Source organism: Stigmatopora argus, chromosome 20 (genome assembly GCF_051989625.1).
Source record: "Stigmatopora argus isolate UIUO_Sarg chromosome 20, RoL_Sarg_1.0, whole genome shotgun sequence".
NCBI lineage: Eukaryota > Metazoa > Chordata > Actinopteri > Syngnathiformes > Syngnathidae > Stigmatopora > Stigmatopora argus.
The window spans coordinates 4,796,316-4,815,120 of record NC_135406.1 but is presented as its reverse complement, the minus strand read 5'-3'; the positions used below and the strand labels follow the sequence as shown (position 1 = coordinate 4,815,120).

The 18,805-nt window shown below is 40.0% G+C and overlaps 3 protein-coding genes and 1 long non-coding RNA gene across 5 annotated transcripts in view; 1 reads left to right on the top strand and 3 right to left on the bottom strand.

Annotated features, from left to right (window-relative positions):
• LOC144065355 (placenta-specific gene 8 protein-like) overlaps positions 1–1,091 on the bottom strand; it is a 1,451-nt gene extending 360 nt beyond the window's left edge. The window contains exons 1-3 of the mRNA XM_077588086.1: positions 1,038–1,091; positions 78–196; positions 1–7 (exon numbers count right to left, since the gene is read on the bottom strand). The exon at positions 1–7 is cut by the window's left edge and continues 148 nt beyond it. Of these exons, the coding sequence (XP_077444212.1) occupies positions 1–7; positions 78–196; positions 1,038–1,075 (164 nt within the window). The 5' untranslated portion in view covers positions 1,076–1,091. The remainder of the gene's footprint in view (positions 8–77; positions 197–1,037) is intronic.
• LOC144065357 (uncharacterized) overlaps positions 1–4,538 on the top strand; it is a 12,916-nt gene extending 8,378 nt beyond the window's left edge. The window contains exons 1-3 of one of the 2 annotated variants that reach the window (XR_013297159.1): positions 2,400–2,667; positions 2,866–3,135; positions 3,899–4,538. This is a non-coding gene — a long non-coding RNA (uncharacterized LOC144065357). Of the gene's footprint in view, positions 1–2,399; positions 2,668–2,865; positions 3,136–3,898 lie in introns of those variants that run through there. The other variant, XR_013297160.1, reaches the window with a different exon arrangement.
• A 236-nt stretch (positions 4,539–4,774) lies between these two features.
• On the bottom strand, positions 4,775–8,238 carry cldn7a (claudin 7a). Its single transcript, XM_077588879.1, has 4 exons — positions 7,938–8,238; positions 6,065–6,229; positions 5,362–5,446; positions 4,775–5,290 (listed from the first exon to the last, which is right to left on the bottom strand). Exons 1-4 carry the CDS (start codon positions 8,158–8,160, stop codon positions 5,122–5,124), a joined length of 642 nt encoding a protein of 213 aa, XP_077445005.1. The 5' UTR covers positions 8,161–8,238; the 3' UTR covers positions 4,775–5,121.
• Positions 8,239–11,843: 3,605 nt separating this feature from the next.
• On the bottom strand, positions 11,844–18,140 carry chrnb1l (cholinergic receptor, nicotinic, beta 1 (muscle) like). The gene is made up of 11 exons (XM_077589056.1): positions 17,936–18,140; positions 16,896–17,029; positions 16,774–16,818; positions 16,529–16,638; positions 16,348–16,456; positions 16,133–16,280; positions 15,237–15,422; positions 14,949–15,172; positions 13,661–13,839; positions 12,489–12,627; positions 11,844–12,150 (listed from the first exon to the last, which is right to left on the bottom strand). The coding sequence occupies exons 1-11, from the start codon at positions 17,982–17,984 to the stop codon at positions 12,010–12,012; spliced, it is 1,464 nt and encodes a 487-aa protein (XP_077445182.1). The 5' UTR covers positions 17,985–18,140; the 3' UTR covers positions 11,844–12,009.
• Between the last annotated feature and the right edge of the window lie 665 nt (positions 18,141–18,805).

Below are 18,805 nucleotides of genomic sequence, written 5' to 3'. Positions count from 1 at the left end.
AAGCAACCTGTGTAAAAAATCAAGGGTAAACACGCAAATCCGTCCTCGAAAGCCCCTCCCCTGCCAAGTGGTCTTACAGTCCCCCAAGTCTTGATGGCAAGCGCACAGCCCGGAGCTCCATTGCGCCACCTCCTGGCCGCTCTTCCTCTGCGGTTGGGCCTCGATCACATGGCGAGGCATCCCTGGGCTAGTTAGCCTCAAAGAGAAGAGGGGCATTGTGGGAAATTCGGGGATCTAAGAACTTGTTTTTTTCATTTTTTAAATACTTGGGGCAACTGTTGTTCATGAAAATATGATTTTATGCTAGCTGTTTTCTCCTTTAAAGCCTGATTACACTTTGTTAGCCTGTTAGCTCACAAAGCTATTGATTTCCAGGCAATTCCGATATCTAGGAACATGTTATTTTCATATTTTTAAATACTTGGAGCAACTGTCGTTCATGAAAATACGATTTTATGCTAGCTGTTTTCTCCTTTAAAGCCTGATTACACTTTGTTAGCCTGTTAGCTTACAAAGCTATTAATTTCCAGGCAATTCTGATATCTAGGAACGTTATTTTCATATTTTAAAATACTTGTCGTTCATGAAAATATGATTTTATGCTAGGTTTTCTCTACTTTAAAGCCTGATAACACTTTGTTAGCCTGTTAGCTCACAAAGCTATTAATTTCCAGGCAATTCCGATATCTAGGAACATGTTATTTTCATATTTTTAAATACTTGGAGCAACTGTCGTTCATGAAAATATCATTTTATGCTAGGTTTTTTCTACTTTAAAGCCTGATAACACTTTGTTAGCCTGTTAGCTAACAAAGCAATTGATTTCCCAGCAATGTGTTAATCACCCAATATGTTATCGTCACCTGACGGCAAATTTTGTGCACACGCTGACTCGTTTCTTAAATCATTAACAATTAGTTAACAATTAGTAACATCCTGTTGACTGTATTGTCAATGTTTTAAGGTTCCTCAATCAATCATCTCCTTTTTTTAAGGGCGACAAGCTCATTTAATCCAAAAAACAAAATAGGACTTACCTGACTTTGACTTGTAAAATCCTCAAGTACTTCCACATTGACCGCTATAACACTACACACATCATTTTGAAGCACAATGTTTTCCCGTAAACACTACATCACAGCATTTTGGTGTACGTATAAACACAACCGGTTCCCGTGTGACTTTGCTAAGTGCTCACCCAAGCAAATTCACAAATCGAGCCCAATACTAATCTGATGACAGTGGCTGGATTTTGTTTTGCTTTTGTCGTCACTCATTTTTAACATATCTTTAATTTCAATGAGTGTGCTTAACATTTTGCAAACGTTCCTCCAAAACGTGCTAAACTTCAGATGTGAACTTTGCTCTCATGGATGGAACACTAAAAGGGTTAATACGTCACCTGACAATCATTCATTGTTAAAGTGATATTGTGATACACACACACACACACACACACACACACACACACACACACACACACACACACACACACACACACACACACACACACACATACACACACACATACTTGAAATGAATGGAAGGAAAAAGATAAAGATTCTTCATTAAAAATCAATAGATTATTCATTCATTCATTTTCAAAACACTACGTATCCTTGACAGGATCGCGGGGTGCCGGAGCCTATCCCAGCAGACGTCGAGCAAAAGGCAGACACACCCTAAACCGGTTGCCTTGATCAATTTATAATACATGAAAAAGAAAGACTTGGATTGGCTGGGCACTAATTCAGGTTGTTGCCAGGGATAGGCTCCGGCACCCCCCGCGACCCTTGTGGGGATCAGCGGTTCAGAAAATGAATGAAAATATCGGAATTTATTTGTTTTTTTGGTGTTTTTCGCTTTACATAAAGTCCCTTACTCATTTATCAAGACATTTAAAAAACAACAATAATAATAACAGTTATTATTATTAATATTACTATTATATTGTTATTATTGTTGTTGTTGTTATTATTATCATTATTACTATTATTATCATTATTACTATTATATTTTTATTATTGTTGTTATTATTATACGTCTATTATTATAACTATTATTATCATTATTACTGTTATTGTTATTGTTATTATTATCATTTATATTGTTATTATTATTTGTTATTGTTATTATTATAACAATATAAAGCAGACAGCCCCAAAAACGATGGCTTACAGAATTATACAGACCATATCTATAAATATAAATAAAATATGAAGCACACAACAAGAGTTGGAAATACTTATTAATCACTTTAAAGAAGAAAAAAAACCAAAAGCTCAATTTAAAAAAAAGAATCTAATTTAGCATTTATGTAATATGCAATATATTTTAATATTGGGCTCATAATGTAAACACTCGGTGGGGGGGTTCTAGGGGGGGTTGTGACGTAGCTAATTATGCGCCACCTCCTCCTGTTAAAGTTTGGAGAATGACAGGCATCAGCAGTATTATTGCTTTTGCGTTTTGGAGCTCTTTGCAGATGGAAAAGCTGACAAAAAGCAACGATGAACCGGACAAAAAGGAGGCTCCTTTAAATAAATAAACCCGAGTGTCGAGTGAGAACGAGAGGGAGAGAGAAAGAGCTCTTATAAACAACAACAACACGCTTGTCGTTTATTCTTCAGCCATTTTCCAATTGGATCTCAGCTGTGGGTAATTCAGGTAAAACTCGGAATTTATTATTCGGATGCGGATTAGTACGATTTAAGCGTTGCCGGGGTTCTTTCGTGATTCAAAAACGCTGCATTGATAAGTTGAAATTTTATTTAGTAGGCTTGGTTTTTTTCTTTTTGCAATTTTAACGTGTTTAAATGATTTGGAATGACGTTTTTCTGGCGTTTATTCGTATATTTTGGACAGAAAGAGGCATTCCGGAAGTGAGCGGGGACAACAAGAAAGCTTGCTTCCTCGCCTGTAAGGACATCTAGCGGCTGAAGTTGGGGTTGCCGTTTGTGAACGCTGACATGTTCGGCGGTTCTGGTATCCCCGAGCTCATACCGCCGGCGGGGCCCCCTCGGGAACCCGTTCCAGGGGCCCAACACGGACAAGATGGTGGTCCAGGTGGTCCAAATCCGCAGAGGCTCGGTCAGAGGGCTCCTAAACTGGGGCAGATTGGACGCTCCAAGAAAGGTGAGACCCTGAAAAAAGTCACTGTACCCATAAAGTGGTGCTTTGAGATAAGAGTTTTTTGTGTTATTAACTCTAACCAAAAACAAAATTTCGAGTTTATAGTTTGTCTGTTGGTCGCATATTGTTTTTATTTATATATTGTGATTGGACAAATGCTCCAATGGATGTTTACTACTGAGAAACGTGAAAAGCGCCCCTTCCAACATGGCCTCCGGGCGGCCATTTTGTTGCCATCAAAATTCTAGCAATGAAAATTTGACATACCGCATTGGCCGGAATATAAGACGCTCCCGGTTATGAGACGACCCCCTCTTTTTTGCAAGACACAAGTTAAAAAAAATACTTTTTGAACACCAAATTCAATTCTTATACAGAATATAATGTCAGTAAACAATATTTTCGAGAGAAAAAGCATATTTTTTTGCCTCATTCAAATCATGCAAAAACTGTCTGAACATTTAAATATGTAAACTAAACTGCATTAGCCATCAAAGTGTTCAGCATTCACTTAAACGATATCTGGCGCCATCTCGTGTTGTGAATGGGTATAACGTCCAGACCACGAATGTAACAAAAAAAAAATCAGTCTTTTTCAGTCTTATTTCAATACAAAAAAACACTGTTTTATATTCGGGCCAATACCTGAAAAAGTGATATCCCAATGAGCCACATGCAGCTCTCGAGCCGCAAGTCGCAGACGCCTGGAAAATTTCCTCTGTTTTTTTCCTCACTCTATTTTTCGTCCAATCATTCGCATTTTCAGTGGACTTGGACGACGAAGTCTTGGACGACATCATGAACAACAACAACCAGTGCCCCGTTTCCATCCCCACGTCCTGAACCGGCGGGGCGTGGCCACAAGAGGTCTCCAGTTGCCCCTACTTGCAAAAAAAAGTCGGAATTCACTTCATTTCAGACTTTGAAAAGGAGATAAGTCCAATCAGCGGAATAAGTGTAAGGTCACGCCCACCAAGCCCCGCCCCCTTCGCTCGCAAATTCCCTCCTGTTGAGCCTCTTCCGATGGCTTAACTGGGTCCTGTTGTAAAATCTTCCAGACTGATGATACCGGTGGTGTGTTTACTGTCGTCAGAAAAAAAACGTTTTTTTGGGTGGTTTGTAAAATGTGACAAAAAGGGCAGTTTTTTTAAAAATTGTTTGCACTTTGTGGGGAAGCCACTCGATTCTATGCATGGACTCCCAAAAATTTCCTATTCCGCTTTTTTTCCAAAAGGGCTGTTGTGATTGGCTGATGGCTGAATTTTTTGGGTGGGTTAAACTTCTCCGGCTGTGAATGTCTTGAATCAATTTTTGTGAAATTCACGGCAAAAAAATCGATATGCTAAGACAATCGCTACTCGCACTCGTCGATGATTATCGTGCTAATGTCACGTGACATTGATTTTTTTCGGGTTGATTTTTGTACGGTTGTAACACTGGGCTTTAAACTATTTTTTTATTTGTTTTGGCTGTTAGCATGGAAGTTGTTAGCCTGAAAATAAACAGACAGTTTTTTGGTTGATTTTTGTACGGTTGTAACACTGTGTTTTATTTTTATTTTTTTAATTTGTTTTGGCTGTTAGCATGGAAGTCGTTAGCCTGGAAATAAACAGAAAGCTGTAAAAACATGGCTGCCTTTATTTCTACCTTTTTATCAACTACATGCAAAAGTAAATATTGTTCAAAACAAACTAATGTTGCACCGATACCAGTTTTTGCTTGACGGTAATCACTTCAATATACTTTTTTGTTGTTTTTCAGTGCTAAAAGTGCAACACTAAAACAAACAAATTGGCAAAAAAATCTGAAAATCTGAAAGTCACTTTATATTTGACCAAATAAATATAATTAAGACCTCAAATTTGCTAGGTATTGTTGTAATTCTGCAAAAAAAAAACTAAAATTTTACCACCATACTTTAAACTGGGCGGAGCTACAAAATATGAACTATTAAATATACAAACAACAAAAAGTCCCACTTTTTGGCGTTCACACATATTCCTTGTTGCCGTTCGAAGGCCCGGAACGGGAAGCGCTCGTGGACGGGTACTTGGACACCTGCTTCTTTCGCGGACAAGAGGCGGCCAACATGGCTCCGCCCAGGACGTCCAGTAGGGATCCGCCCCATGCGATGAAAATGGCGGCCCCGAACTCAAACCTGCGCCATTAAACGATATTTTTTTGACCCGAGCAAACGCAAGTCAAAAGCTGGGATGGAATGTCACTTACTTGGTGTTTACGGGGGTGTACGGGTTGTAAAATGCCCGGATGATGTTGTGGGCGAACCAGGAACAAGCCACGATGGCGCATAACCCTAAAAAAACGATAAAAATATGAAAATTCGGCCGAGAAAAGTGGATATGTTCCAAAAAATGCAATTTTTAAATGCAGTTTTTTTGCAGTACAGTATTTTCCGGACTATAAGCTGCACTTTTTTTTCACCTGGCCTGCCACTAATAGTGTGACTATGTTGTTCTTTTATGATATAGTTCCGATACCATGTTTTTTCCACTTCTTTTAAATGCTAATTTACTGCATAGCTGCTTGAATGTAAATTACCGTAATTTCCGGACAATGACTCCCATTTTTTTCATATTTTTTTTTTAGGTTTAATTTGTCTGAAAACTGTTAATAGATGACCAATTAGCCCGTTGTTTACTATTCTTATTTTAATGTTTATTTTTGTTTTCTAATAAAATACCATATTGCCGTCCCAGGAATGCGCCTTATGCTCCATCCAGTACGACTTATATTTTTTCCTTTTCATGGTGTTTTTTTTTTTAGGAGTGCGGTTTATAGTCCGGAAAATGCGGATTAACAGATTTGTGTGTGGAATTAATTATTCCATTTATTTTGAGTCGATTTACACTGGAAATGTGGGAATCGAACTCATTTTGAGTAGGGGTGTTTTTGCAGTGATTTTCAAACTCACCCCCCACCAAGAGGATGATCCCCCCGGTCATGGCCACGCGGCCCTTGCGGAGTTTGTCGGCCCCCCCGCAAGTGGTGCACTTCATGCCCGTGCAGGCGACGCCCAGGCCCGCCAAGGACACGATGATGCCCACGATCATCAGCGCCCGGGTGGCTTGAAGGGAACCTGGAGGGGATCCAGTTTTTAGAAAAGTTTTGTGTATTTTCAGCGGGCAGGCCGGCAGGAAAGGAACGGAAACCCTGGGTTACGATGCGCTGGCGCCACGCTTTGAAATACGGCCTGTCCGCTCCTCGTCGGTTGGGCCCCGCCCCCCTTCGCGGGCGCCTATAAACCCATCACACGGCGAACTTTCCTTTGTTCTTTCCCCACCTAGAACCAGTCTGTGCCAGTCTGGCCCGGCCTGCGTAAACAGCACCCTCCTGGAGCGAGGGGAGCCGTGGAGCTGTGTCGGGGCCGCTATTGTTTTAGAAGGTCATGTGGAAACTCCTGGAAGTGCTTTTCAGCCAATCAGGTGTTGTGCAAAGTGCACTTGGCCTGGAAAGATGGGCTTTGGATGACTACTGTATTTTCCGCACGATAAGGAGCGCGCATTCAGTGAGTGGCACACTGGATTTTAAGACCCAGTAGTAGTAGTGGTGGTAATGGCGGTGGTGGTAGTGCTAGTAGTAGTAGTAGTAGTGGTGGTGGTGGTGGTGGTGGTGGTGGTACTGGTGGTGATAGTAGTAGTAGTAGTGGCAGTGGTAGTGGTAGGGGTAGTAGGAGTAGTAGTGGTGGTGGTGGTACTGGTGGTAGTAGTAGTGGTAGTAGTAGTAGTAGTGGTAGGGGTAGTAGTAGTATTAGTAGTGGTAGGGGTAGTAGTAGTAGTGGTAGTGGTGGTAGTAGTAGTGGTAGTGGTAGTAGTAGTGGTAGTAGTAGTGGTAGTGGTAGTAGTAGTAGTAGTAGTGGTAGTAGTAGTCGTGCTGGTGGTACTGGTGGTGGTAGTGGTAGTGCTAGTAGTAGTAGTGGTGGTGGTGGTGGTGGTAGTAGTAGTAGCAGTAGTAGTAGTAGCAGTAGTAGTAGTAGTAGTAGTAATAGTAGCAGTAGTAGTAGTAGTAGCAGTAGTAGTAGTAGTAATGATAGTCGTAGTGGTGGTACTGGCGGTGGTGGTAGTGCTACTAGTAGTGGTAGTCATAGTAGTAGTAGTAATAGTAGTAGCAGTAGTAGTAGTAGGAGTAGGAGTAGGAGTAGGAGTAGGAGTAGTAGTAGCAGTAGTAGTAGTAGCAGTAGTAGTAGTAATGATAGTCGTAGTGGTGGTACTGGCGGTGGTGGTAGTGCTACTAGTAGTAGTAGTGGTAGTAGTGGTAGTCATAGTAGTAGTAGTAATAGTAGTAGCAGTAGTAGTAGCAGTAGTAGTAGCAGTGGTAGTATTAGGAGTAGGAGTAGTAGTAGTAGTAGCAGTAGTAGTAGTAGTAGTAGCAGTAGTAGTAGTAGTAGTAATGATAGTCGTAGTGGTGGTAGTGCTACTTGTAGTAGTACTGGTAGTAGTGGTAGTAGTAGTAGTAGAAGTAGTATGGGATTGTGTTATACATTTACTAGCTGGAGCTGTTGTGGTAGTAGTAGTTGTTAGGGTTGTGTATAATTAGACAAAATATTGTAAACATGAATCATATTTAAAAAAGCAAATTTTACTATTGATCTCCAAACAGATCTAATTAACCCGTTGATAATTAATGATCAATTATTGATGAAGGTGGACTCGATAATTCAAAACTCTTCTTTTGGAACCATCCTGAAGTTCTCTAATTCCAAAATGACCCTCCTCATACACTGATATTTTTTAGTTTTCATCAAACCAAGTTCCTCCATTAAAAAAATCTCTCTCTTTTTGTCTTACTGTCAAGCTGCAAGATGGAATCGTAGATCTTGCACTGGAGCTGCCCCGTACTCTGGAAGGCGCAGGACATCCACAGTCCCTGGTACATGGCCACGGCTGTGATGATGTTGTCCCCGATGTAGGCGGACATCTTCCATTGGGGCAAAATGGTCCCCACGATCAGGCCAACGATCCCCGTCAGAGACAAGAAAAACCCCAAAAGTTGAATCCCGGAGTTAGCCATTTGTCTTCCCTCACCCAAAAAATGAAAAGTCCTTAACGGCGTGCGAGCTGAAGACGTCTGTACGCTCGCAGGGGTCTTCTCAGGGGATGGGTGGGCAAGATGTGGGTGTGTGTTGTGGTCACGCGTGGAGGAGCTGCTGGGAAATGTTCCCTCCGCATTCAAGCCCCCCGTTTTTTTTTAATCGTTCTCATGGGGCGTTTGACAGAGTTTGTTGTTGTTTTTGCCCGCTATGACGATTGTAAAATGTGCGCTGACCCAGAACGGGGGGTCCCGGGCCTCTCTACGGACCCCCCTCGCGCAAGACAATTAAGCAACTCGGGGCGGATTTACAGCATATCTTGGACACGATATTCTAATGAGGGGCTAAAGGTCAAATTCAGGGTTTTTTTGCGATAAAAAAGGCTGAATTTTGGTTGGACACTAATTTTGAGGGTGAAATTGACGAAAAAAATGGATTTTATGTTGGTTAAGTTATGGTTTTTGGAAAGAAATCTGTATTTACTCGCATATAAGCCGCCCACGTGTAAAATTGTCTTACAATTATTGTTTTTTTTCATTTTCTCGCGTATAAGCCGCCCACTGATTCTTGCTGCAAAACAGAAATTAACCAACCAATAGTAAATGTTACTTTGCCGACATCTACTGGTGAAAAAGAGTATAGCAAGTCTTGTGCGCATATAAGCCGTACCTTGATTCAGTCAGTTTTTGAGTTAAAAATACGGCTTATATGCGAGAAAATACAAAATAATTTTTAAAATTAAGAAAATAACAACTCCATCCAAACACTATGAAATGTAATAAAAAGTACAGACATTTTGATTGGCATTTTTATTTTGATAAACTTGTCTCCAAAATAAAAGTTGAGGCACAAACAAAAGCAATTCGCAACCAAAAAATAAGTATAAAATATAAAACCAAGTAAAATTGGAAGTAAACATTGAGTTTTCTGATGAATTAGTTTGTTTTTAAAGTCATGTTTTTTTGCTGTTTTTCTTCTTCTACAATCAAATTAGAGGACAAAATTATGCCACCAAAATCCTCATTTTTAATGATTTTTAATTCTGGTAATCGTTGCCAGTTTATTTGACCTTTCCGTGACCTTTCCGTGACCTTTTGACCTGCTTTCCTACTTTTCCTCCGGCAAAAAAAACCCATTTGAAGTCTTTTTTTTTCATGTAACGAAGATAAAGAGAAGCAATTGTGTACATCTGAGGCCTAGCGATGTTGTCGCTAACGGCAACCTGATTTATTTGATGCTTTTCCCCTGCGAGGGACATAAAAAAAACTACATTCCTCCGTCCTGCCGGCCCTTCCGTGCCTTCTTCTTGCACTTGTCCTTTCCTTTCTTCCCGCAGTAAAGACACATTTGTCTCAAAAGACGAAAAAAAAAATGCTAAATCGGTCCACAGAGAAGCAATTCAAGCATTTTTAAATGGACATTTGCCCCCTTCACATTTCTGTCTCTGAAAAGACGACCATTGAAGTCCCACAAGTGTCCCTGAAAGGAGACGTTAGCAATAAAGCGCCCACTCACGGATTTCCCCCGACCGCTCCTTCACGTTGTTTTGCTCCTGAAAACGTCTCGCGGCGGGAGACGGACCGGCGGACTGTGACTCCGTCCCGCGGGTTTGATTCTTCTCGGAGATAAGGACGCGTTTGTGTGTCTCGGACTTCTCGATGCACATCAGCGGACTTAAAAACAAGCCCGTTAGCTAATTACCGTATTTTCTGGACTATAAGTTGATTTTTTTTACAGTTCAGCTGGGCCTGCCTATGCTTATGATAGGTTTATTAATAGGTATACTTTAATAAAAACAGAGAGACATCGTTGACATATTCCAGCGTTGAAACGTGCAAGTGAGAATCGTCCTGGCTCGTCCTCGCCACCGTGACATTCTGAAGAAACGGGATCCTCCTCTGTCCATTTAGTCGCGCATAATCAAAACACTTAAGGTAATCTGATTCAAACAATTGCATAAGCTAATGGAATAACACCATTAAGGTCAAAAAACAACTGCCACAACAATTGCATATCAGGTCAGAAACCAAAAACACCTGCGTAAGAATTTGCACAAGTAAGCATAATAATTCCATATAAGCTAAAACCGAGTATTTTTAAACAATACAGACGCTCCCCTACTTACGAACGAGTTAGGTTCCGAGCGATTGTTCATAAGTTGAATTTGTTTGTAAGTTGATTCAGTGCTATATTTTGTATTATAATTTATGTTTAAGGCCTATATAAGTATATTGAAGGTTTATATAAGTGCATTTGTATGTTTAAGGCTTGTATAAGTAACACACATTGGTTTGTACTGAAAAAAACATTTAATAAAATGGAGAGAATACATGCAGTACTGTATAGAGAGAGAGATTTATGTATTAGAAACTGGCCGAAAGAAGCGATCTAACGACGATTGCACAGTTTTCTTCTTTTTTTCATCATAAATGATGCGGTAGCACTGTATGGCATCATTCAATTGATTTGCAAACTTTGTGCAACGTTCAATATTTGGGTCCTGCTGCTCGATCTTTCTGTTTATAAATGGTACTGACGGTCGAACGATTCAAGTTGAATATGTGCAACGCTCACAACTCTCACGCGCATCAAGCTTCGTTATTATTCCCACTCGTTTCAAATGAAATGGCTTGCCTCTTCCTTGCACCTCCCTCACTAGGAGCCTTTCGCTTTTTACCAACCATATTCAATAATGGATGCACGAGATATTTATATCGAGCTTTTGTCTGCTTTGTAAGAATGATTTAATAATATGCACATATTCCATATGTGCCCCAATATGCACATATATAATAACATCCCAGAATAACCCCAACACTTATTTTGATTGCTTCCCCCCAAAAATGTTGTTTAAACTCGTACGACGTATATTTGTACATTCTTTGGTTGATTCAGGGTGGCATGTACTTGGCTGAGATAGATTCCAGCACCCCCCGCGAGCCTCGTGAGAATAAGCGGTCTGGAAAATGAATGAATGTAATTTTTTTTGGCGTGGGCATCTTATACCCGGGTGCGAATTATAGTCCAGAAAATACAATAGGTATTTGTTGTATGTGTTGTTGTGCACTAAAAGTTAACTAGATGTTTTTATTTTTATTTTAACAACTCTATTTGTTGTTTTGGTGGAGGAGGAAGGAAAAATAAAAATAAATAAATAATAGATAAATAATTTTTTAAGTAATTTTTGTCCCTTTTTTTATTAGAGTAAATACATACTTATTTTTTTTCTTTCTATAAGTAAAAAAAACAATTTTACCTGTTTTGCTCTTATATTGTAATTTAAATAAAATACATTTACTTTCCTTCCCTTTTTAAATAAAAATATATATATACACTTGAAATCTAAAAATTGACTATTTATGGGTTCCTCCCCTATTTTTGCTATCCAAAAGTATTTTTAATCTAAATTTGATTAAAAAGGATAAATAAAACAGATAATATTTACTTTTTTGCTTTATTTTTAATGTCAATAAATAGAACATTAACTGTTTTTCCTTTTTTTATGAAGAAAGAAAAGATACATCAATAAGAAGAGGTTTTGTACAAATCTTTATGTGTATCAATGATTTATTTGAGCTGTACTTCCACCACCAACCGCTAGATGGTATCGCACTACTTTGCATGATAGTGTACATTTGACAAAGGAAGAAGAAGAACAGTCGTGAAATCCCGCCATTCGTAGTTTCTTCTCAAACTTTTCTCATTCTTTAAACCTCAAATTCCCCCGTATTAACGAATATTTATCGTGGGACTTTTATCCAATTGGGATAAAGTCACATATTCTCTTGAACAAAGTTAAAATAGTACGTAATACAAGCGTATACATCGTTTTATGGGAAGGGGTTATCTGGCGTGTAATTGAAGCTAGCATCCAAAAACATGGCTAACGTGCCTAAAGTAGTAATAACGACAAAAAGCCACAAGAAAAGACGGTCGACCACCAGAGCGATGTACTGCCAGTCTTCTGTCATCTGTGCAAACAAACAAGTAAGATAAAAAAATGTGTTAATACCTGAATATAATAAATTATAACAACAAATGTCTATTTTTCTTACTAAAACGTGTTTTGCGTGGCTGGGGAGGTCCAAATGTATTGGAAAGCTAAAGGTAACCATGCTAGCTATAAATTAACAAGGAAATGCTCTAAAATGAAAAGAAAAAAAATAAAATGACCTCTGAAATTGCATTTTCAAGTGAGGCCAATGATATTCTAACAACCACAGCACATTCCAGAACGTGTGGCTAATTGACTAACATAAACTATTGGTTATAAAGGAATGTGAATATGTGATTGAGCCACGTTTCTCACCGAATCATCTACGTCTTGCTTCTTAAGCTGCTCGGCCATGAACGAGACGGCGGAAATGGCTGACTTCAAGTTAGGTGGGAGGATCAGACAAAATCCATCGGATTCTGGGAGCCTTTGGAGCTGAACAGGAGTCTCGCACCTAAAATAAAAAAGGAATTGAAATCAACTATGAACCAGGTATGTCGGACAACGTGCTGTCATAACTTCATACCCAACAAATGTGGAATCCCTATTGGTTTGGATATGTTTTGTGACGAGAGTACTGTGCCATTACTGGCATAAAATTTTTAAAAAATAAATTAAAGTTGAGGGTTACCATTCTAGGGTTAAGAAGTCTTTTTTTTAAATCGCCTAATTTTTCGGGAGTTTAAATATGTCACATTGTTGTTTAGTGCACTATGGGATACAGTAATTGTGCATTTTAAAGGAATTGTAGTATTGGTCCTTGCTAAAATGCAAAACCCAACTAACTTTTAGTGTGAGGGGCGGCCCAAAAAGCAGCTCGCATTTCAAACTAGAACTAAAACTTAAACAGATTTTATGTATTTAAAAGAAAATCAAAATTATTTTTGATTTTTTTTCTTTAAAGGTAGGCCATACCTCTACTTACGAAAGCCCTCAAGCTATGACATTTCCAGGTTACAATTTTTTTAAATATGCAAATGAGTGACTTGAGATACGAAAAATATCCAAGTTACGAAATCCCCCAAAAGGTAAATGCATTTCCTTATCCGTTATTTTATTTTGAAAATATTGTTGCGGATGCATTGATTCTCACATTAGAACATCGCTACCCTCTATTGGGCTTTCATTTTATCTTAAATAATGACAAAAAACAATTTAATGCAATTCAATTGGCTGTCTTGCAACAACCACCATCCATGTTTCAAGATTTCCATATACTTTATTTATTTTAAGACATAAATAAATCATTTCCTTATAATTTTCTCTCATTTTTGTGTGTGTCCTCACATCTTTCATACAAAATTGGGACACTGAGCAATTTTAAAGGGTTTAGTTGGTAGTTGTGTGAGGACCGGGGAACGAATTAGAGAATTTACATATAAAGTACACCTCTACTTACCAAATTTTCAAGTAACGAAAAAAGTACTGGAACCAATTCATTTTGTAAGTAGAGGTACGACTGTACTTGCGCACCTGTGGGAATTTACCTGCCTCTCCAGGGTAGGACGAGATCGGGGTTGATTTTGCGAAAGAAGTACTCCCCTCCAGGTTGCCGTCCATTGAAGCCTGGAGTGGCTGTTAGGTGGCAGGAATCCTCCTGGGAGGGACATTCCTCGGGCTCAGGCCGCGTCATGCCGATGTACTTAGGCAGGAATTCAATAAAAACCTAAAAGTGGACCGGGGGAAGGGTTCGCAGTAAATTTTGATGGAAAGATAAACAAGGGAAGTTTGGAAAAATTCCATTTATAGAACCACCCATCGGAATTTGTGGGTCGTTTAATAGAACCGTCTTCATTTTGCTATTGTACTAATACAAAACTACAGTAATCCCTCGAATATCGCGGTTTGACTACATCGCAGATTTTTTTTGGGGAAAAAAAGTTCATGAAAATGTGAGAATCCACGCTAAAACGGCAAGCGGAAGCCACGCCCCTGTCTTCTGCTTGCCACTAGGAAAATGGCAGAAGACAGGACTGAGCACTGAAGAAACAAAATGGTGGGCAGTGGGCGGTGGCCATCATTTTTTTTTTATCCGAAACTATTTTCACTGTGAGTACAGTATTTAAAGTAGTTACATTTTTAAATATATACATTCTATTTAGATATTAATACATTACAGTCTTTTGACATATTTTATAGCTGTCAAATTTAATAAATACACACTTTGATAATTGTACTTGTATTTCTGTATAGGCACGAAAATGTGTTGTGGTAGTTATAATGGCGGTGATCCTACTTTGCGGTTTTTCCGTTTAACACGGTCATGTCTGGTTTACATTAACCGCAATATTTGAGGGATAACTGTATCTTGGAGAAAACTTTAAAATTGTGTTTTTATTTTTAAGTATTAACTCATTGGCTGACGTTCCATCTATTTTGTCTTTACTTAATAACCCTGGATTTTATATGGATACGTCAAATGAAATAGTGAAATTCTAAACAGTCTCCTACTTTGATGTCAATATTTTGTCCAATTTTAAAGGGATGGACTATTTAATTGGCGTGCACCATTTAGTGTTCAAGCTGAGACAACAATGTAGGCTGAACTCGAGCTTCTTATGCGGGCCCTTTTCACTGATATTTTGACAATAAAAACTGGGCAGCGGGCCATAGTTTGGACACCCTTGGCCTTAAATGGCTGTCCAAAAACTATGCCCCAATTAGACCCTTCAAAAGTCAATTTAAAATGTGGAATTTTTGCAACTCCACTGTTCCAGTGTTGTTAATAAGCTTTAGATATAGTTAAAAAAACGCAGATTAAAACTTCCCACTCACGTAGCGGACCCAGTTGGGCATGATGTGCGTGCTCGGCGTGCGATGGTGCAAGTTGAGGACCACCACGCTCAGGATGACGGAGAAGGTGACCAGAATCATGGTGAACATGACGTAATTTACAATGATGGGGATGGCCAGCGAAGTCTCGGGGACCCTGTCCGCCAGCAGCAACATGAAGACGGTCAAGGTGATGAGAACCGAAATGGAAAGGGTCATCTTTTCTCCTAGGAACCAAGAGATTTGGACGCATAATTTTTGCTGGCCTAGCCCAAGAACATGGCTTCAGACCTGCTCCGGGGGGGAGGTAGAAGACAAAAATAGCCAAGACGCTGGTGAGGATGCAGGGAACTATGATGTTGATGATATAGAAGAGAGGCTTCCTCTCGATGATCAGGTAGAAGGTGATGTCCTCGTACAGGTTGTCCTTGACGTTCTTTCTCGAAGGTTTGTGGCATATGTTCCACTCGCCGTTTTCTTTCGTAGGACAAAAAAAACAAGGAAACATACCGTATTTTCTCGCATATAAGCCGTATTTGTAACTAAAAGAAATGACTGAATCAAGGGTACGGCTTATATGCGCACATGATTTACTGCGTTGCTATACTCCTTTTCACTAGAAGGTTTTGCAGTAAGAATACAACCATTACTGGATGAATTACTAACTTCCTTATGATATTGACCCAAATAATGTTTTTTTAATTTATGCAGTATCTCAGATATACCACGTATGATGATTTTTATTAAGAGTTTCTCTTCAAAGTAACACATTTGTACTCCCTATTAAAATGGAGGTGAAAATTGCAAATCAGGGGGCGGCTTATACGCGAGAAAATGAAAAAATCAATGATTTTAAGGCAAATTTACACATAGGCGGCTTATATGCGAGTAATTACTAACTTCCTGGTGATATTGACCCTAATAATGTGCTTTTAATTCATTCAGTATCTCAGAAATACCATGTGCAATGATTTTTATCAGGATTTTCACTTCAGAGTAACACATTTGTACTCCCTATTAAAACCATGAATATGGAGGGGAAAATTGTGAATCAGGGGGCGGCTTATACGCGAGAAATTGTCAAATTCAATGATTTTAAGGCAATTTTAAGAATGCGGTTTAGACGTGAAGGCGGCTTATATGCGAGAAAATTCGGTAAACTCTCCAAAATTGCATCCATCACCGACCAGTGAAAGCGTTCTCGTCGATGACTATCTCACGGATCTCCTTCCCGTCGTCGTCCAGATAATACTGCAGTTCCACTTCCGAGGCGTCGTAGGTATACGAGCGGAAGACCATGCTGCAGTTTTGCCAGTCAAAGGGGAAGTACGCCACCTATGGAGTAGTTTGGCGGCTGAAAAGGGCCGAGGGAAACCGACGGGGAAGTCACCAACACCTGCACCTCGATCGAGCAAGAACTTCGGTAGATTGCCGGAGGAAGCCAGTTGACCGTTCCGTCGTTGTACACCAAGACGTTGACGTATAAGGCCACATCAAATTGGCCATCGTTGCTGCGGAAAAAAACAAGCACTTCGGATATTTCTCAACGTTTCGGAGAAGAAACCATTTTAGCCAGCACTCACTTGTTTATGAGGTACACATCGGGGCGCCACACCTTGTTGGCGGGAATCCGCAGGACGTGGATGTCATCGTAATCCTTTGGGTTCCACGACAAGCGATAGTCTTTCCACTCCTGCTGACACGCAGAAACCGTTTGAAATTCAAGACCTCCATTTTGAAATCTCATTATCACCAAACAAGGGCCAAACGAAAAGGAAGAAAACAACGAATGGACCTGAGATGAAAACAGTCACAAGTAGCCTCATACCAGATTCATGAAGACGTTGGTGGTCATTTCGCCGTTCTTCTGGTTCTGCACTCAGCCCATCCGAGGTCATCCATTAGTCATTTTCACACATTTCCCCTATGCACTCGTGTGTGTGCGCTTACCAAGCTGACAAGCTGGGACAAGGTCATTCCAACCCGCACCATCACCCTCTCCTCCCAGTACTGCGCAGGTCGCACCTTCAAGTTGTAGCTCTTAAAAATCATCTGATGGAGCCTACGCTCCGTTTCAGAAGCTCCTGGGTTGTGAAAAGGACATTTCTGGAATCTCAATTTGATAACAGTCATTGTTTGTATCCATCGACGGTTACATTTCTGCCTCTCTGTCCATTACTGAGCCTCACGGACCGTTGGACGAACATGCGAGTGGGCGTCAACTGTTCTCACTCTTCAGTCGATACGGAAAAATGACATCAGGAACCGAGAGGAAAATCCGACTAAATTGGATTTTCTAAAAAAAAAGTGGTCACAGGTTGTCGTGGCGTGCGATGGGTCACAAAGGTTACTGAGCTAATGTAATTGATATGCAGTGGGGGTGTCGGATCAAAGGGATTTCCAGGATACCAGCGCCGTATGGGCCCCAAATAGAATCTGATTATCAAACACTGAGTTTGGATTTAAAATTTGATTTATTTATTAAGGGACAGCACATATTAATGAACATATTTAGATTTCTGTTAATGAACAAATATGTGTAACTATGTAAGATTGTAGCCTAGGGCTAATTTCAATCTTTAGATGACATATACTTGACACAGGTAGCGCAGTTTTAGACAGGGTTGTGATCGTAATTTTGTTCGTCTAATAGCCAGGCTGTAAGATGATTGGACAAGAGGTTCAGAGACGGGAGTTCACATATGTTAATTGGTATTGAGTTCCAGATACGTGGAGCAATTGGCAGAATGCACTTTTTTTTAAAGGGAACTACACAGTCACCTCTAGAGCCAGCCCTTGTTGATGTGTTGGTAAAATTGAAAAAAAGGACCTGTTAATGTTTTATTGAATGTGTTTTTTTTGGAAGGAAAATTTTACTTGTATCCGAGGAGGTTTAAAATGGTTGCCCGATTCTTTTGGATGTGGAAGAACCGCAAAAATCGCCTTTGGAATGAACCAAAATCTTTTGGAAGACAAAAAAATGCCCTTACCTGTAAAAGAGAAGCAAAGGCATACCATGAGGACTTGGTTGATTTTCATCTTGTGCAAGTCCAAAGACCTCCCCCAGAACCTCCACAGGTCAGGACACACTCCAACTCATCAATTCGCCACCTTTCGGCGGTCCCCCGTCCGACAAAGATCTCCCTCTCGGTCGTCTTTGCCGGTTTCGGGTCGTACCTCGGCAGAGGGAATCCACGGCCTGATTGGGTACTGGTACTGGGAGTGACCAGAGGTCGGAATGTGTTTGTACTGGGAAGCCTTTGGGGCAGACACCTGTTGGTGCGCACCAATCTGAGAATGTGGGGACAGTGGAGGGGGGTCAAAGAGGAAGTGGAGGGGCGGTAGAGGTGTGATACCCGCCCCCCCCCAAGGGGCAAACAGTGGGTTAGACGTTGTAACAATGGAGTTATTTTTGGGTGTATATAAATATATATATATTTTTTATTTTTTTTATTTTAATGTTTTATTTCCTTGGGAGAAATATATATATATATTGAGGACTGGTAACATGTGTTATGGTCAGATGAAACCAAAATCAAACTTTTTGGTAGAAACACAGGTTCTTGTGTTTGGACGAGAAAGAATAGGGAACATCTCCTTCCATCAGTAAGGACATTGAAGATGAGACGTGGCTGGGTTTTTCAGCATGACAATGATCCCAAACACACAGCGAAGTCAACAAAGGAGTGGCTTCATAAGAAACATTTCAAGGTACTGGTGTGGCCTAGCCAGTCTCCAGATCTCAACCCCATAGAAAATCTGTGGAGGGAAAATGTTTGGCCTCTGTTATTGCCAACAAGGGGTACATAACAAAGTATTTAGATGAACTTTTGCTATTGACCAAATACTTATTTTCCAAC

Bases quoted from the DNA above. Each gene is read 5' to 3' on its own strand.
- cldn7a (XM_077588879.1), bottom strand. From the start codon at position 8,160: ATGGCTAACTCCGGGATTCAACTTTTGGGGTTTTTCTTGTCTCTGACG. The intron at 5,447-6,064 runs GTGAGTTTGAAA...TCGTTTTTTTAG, and splicing joins GATCATCCTCTTGGTGGGGG to GGTTATGCGCCATCGTGGCT. The intron at 5,291-5,361 runs GTAAGTGACATT...TTAATGGCGCAG, and splicing joins TACACCCCCGTAAACACCAA to GTTTGAGTTCGGGGCCGCCA.
- chrnb1l (XM_077589056.1), bottom strand. From the start codon at position 17,984: ATGAAAATCAACCAAGTCCTCATGGTATGCCTTTGCTTCTCTTTTACA. The intron at 16,457-16,528 runs GTGAGTGCTGGC...TTTTTTCCGCAG, and splicing joins GATGTGTACCTCATAAACAA to CAACGATGGCCAATTTGATG. The intron at 13,840-14,948 runs GTGAGTGGGAAG...GTCCACTTTTAG, and splicing joins TGCCCAACTGGGTCCGCTAC to GTTTTTATTGAATTCCTGCC.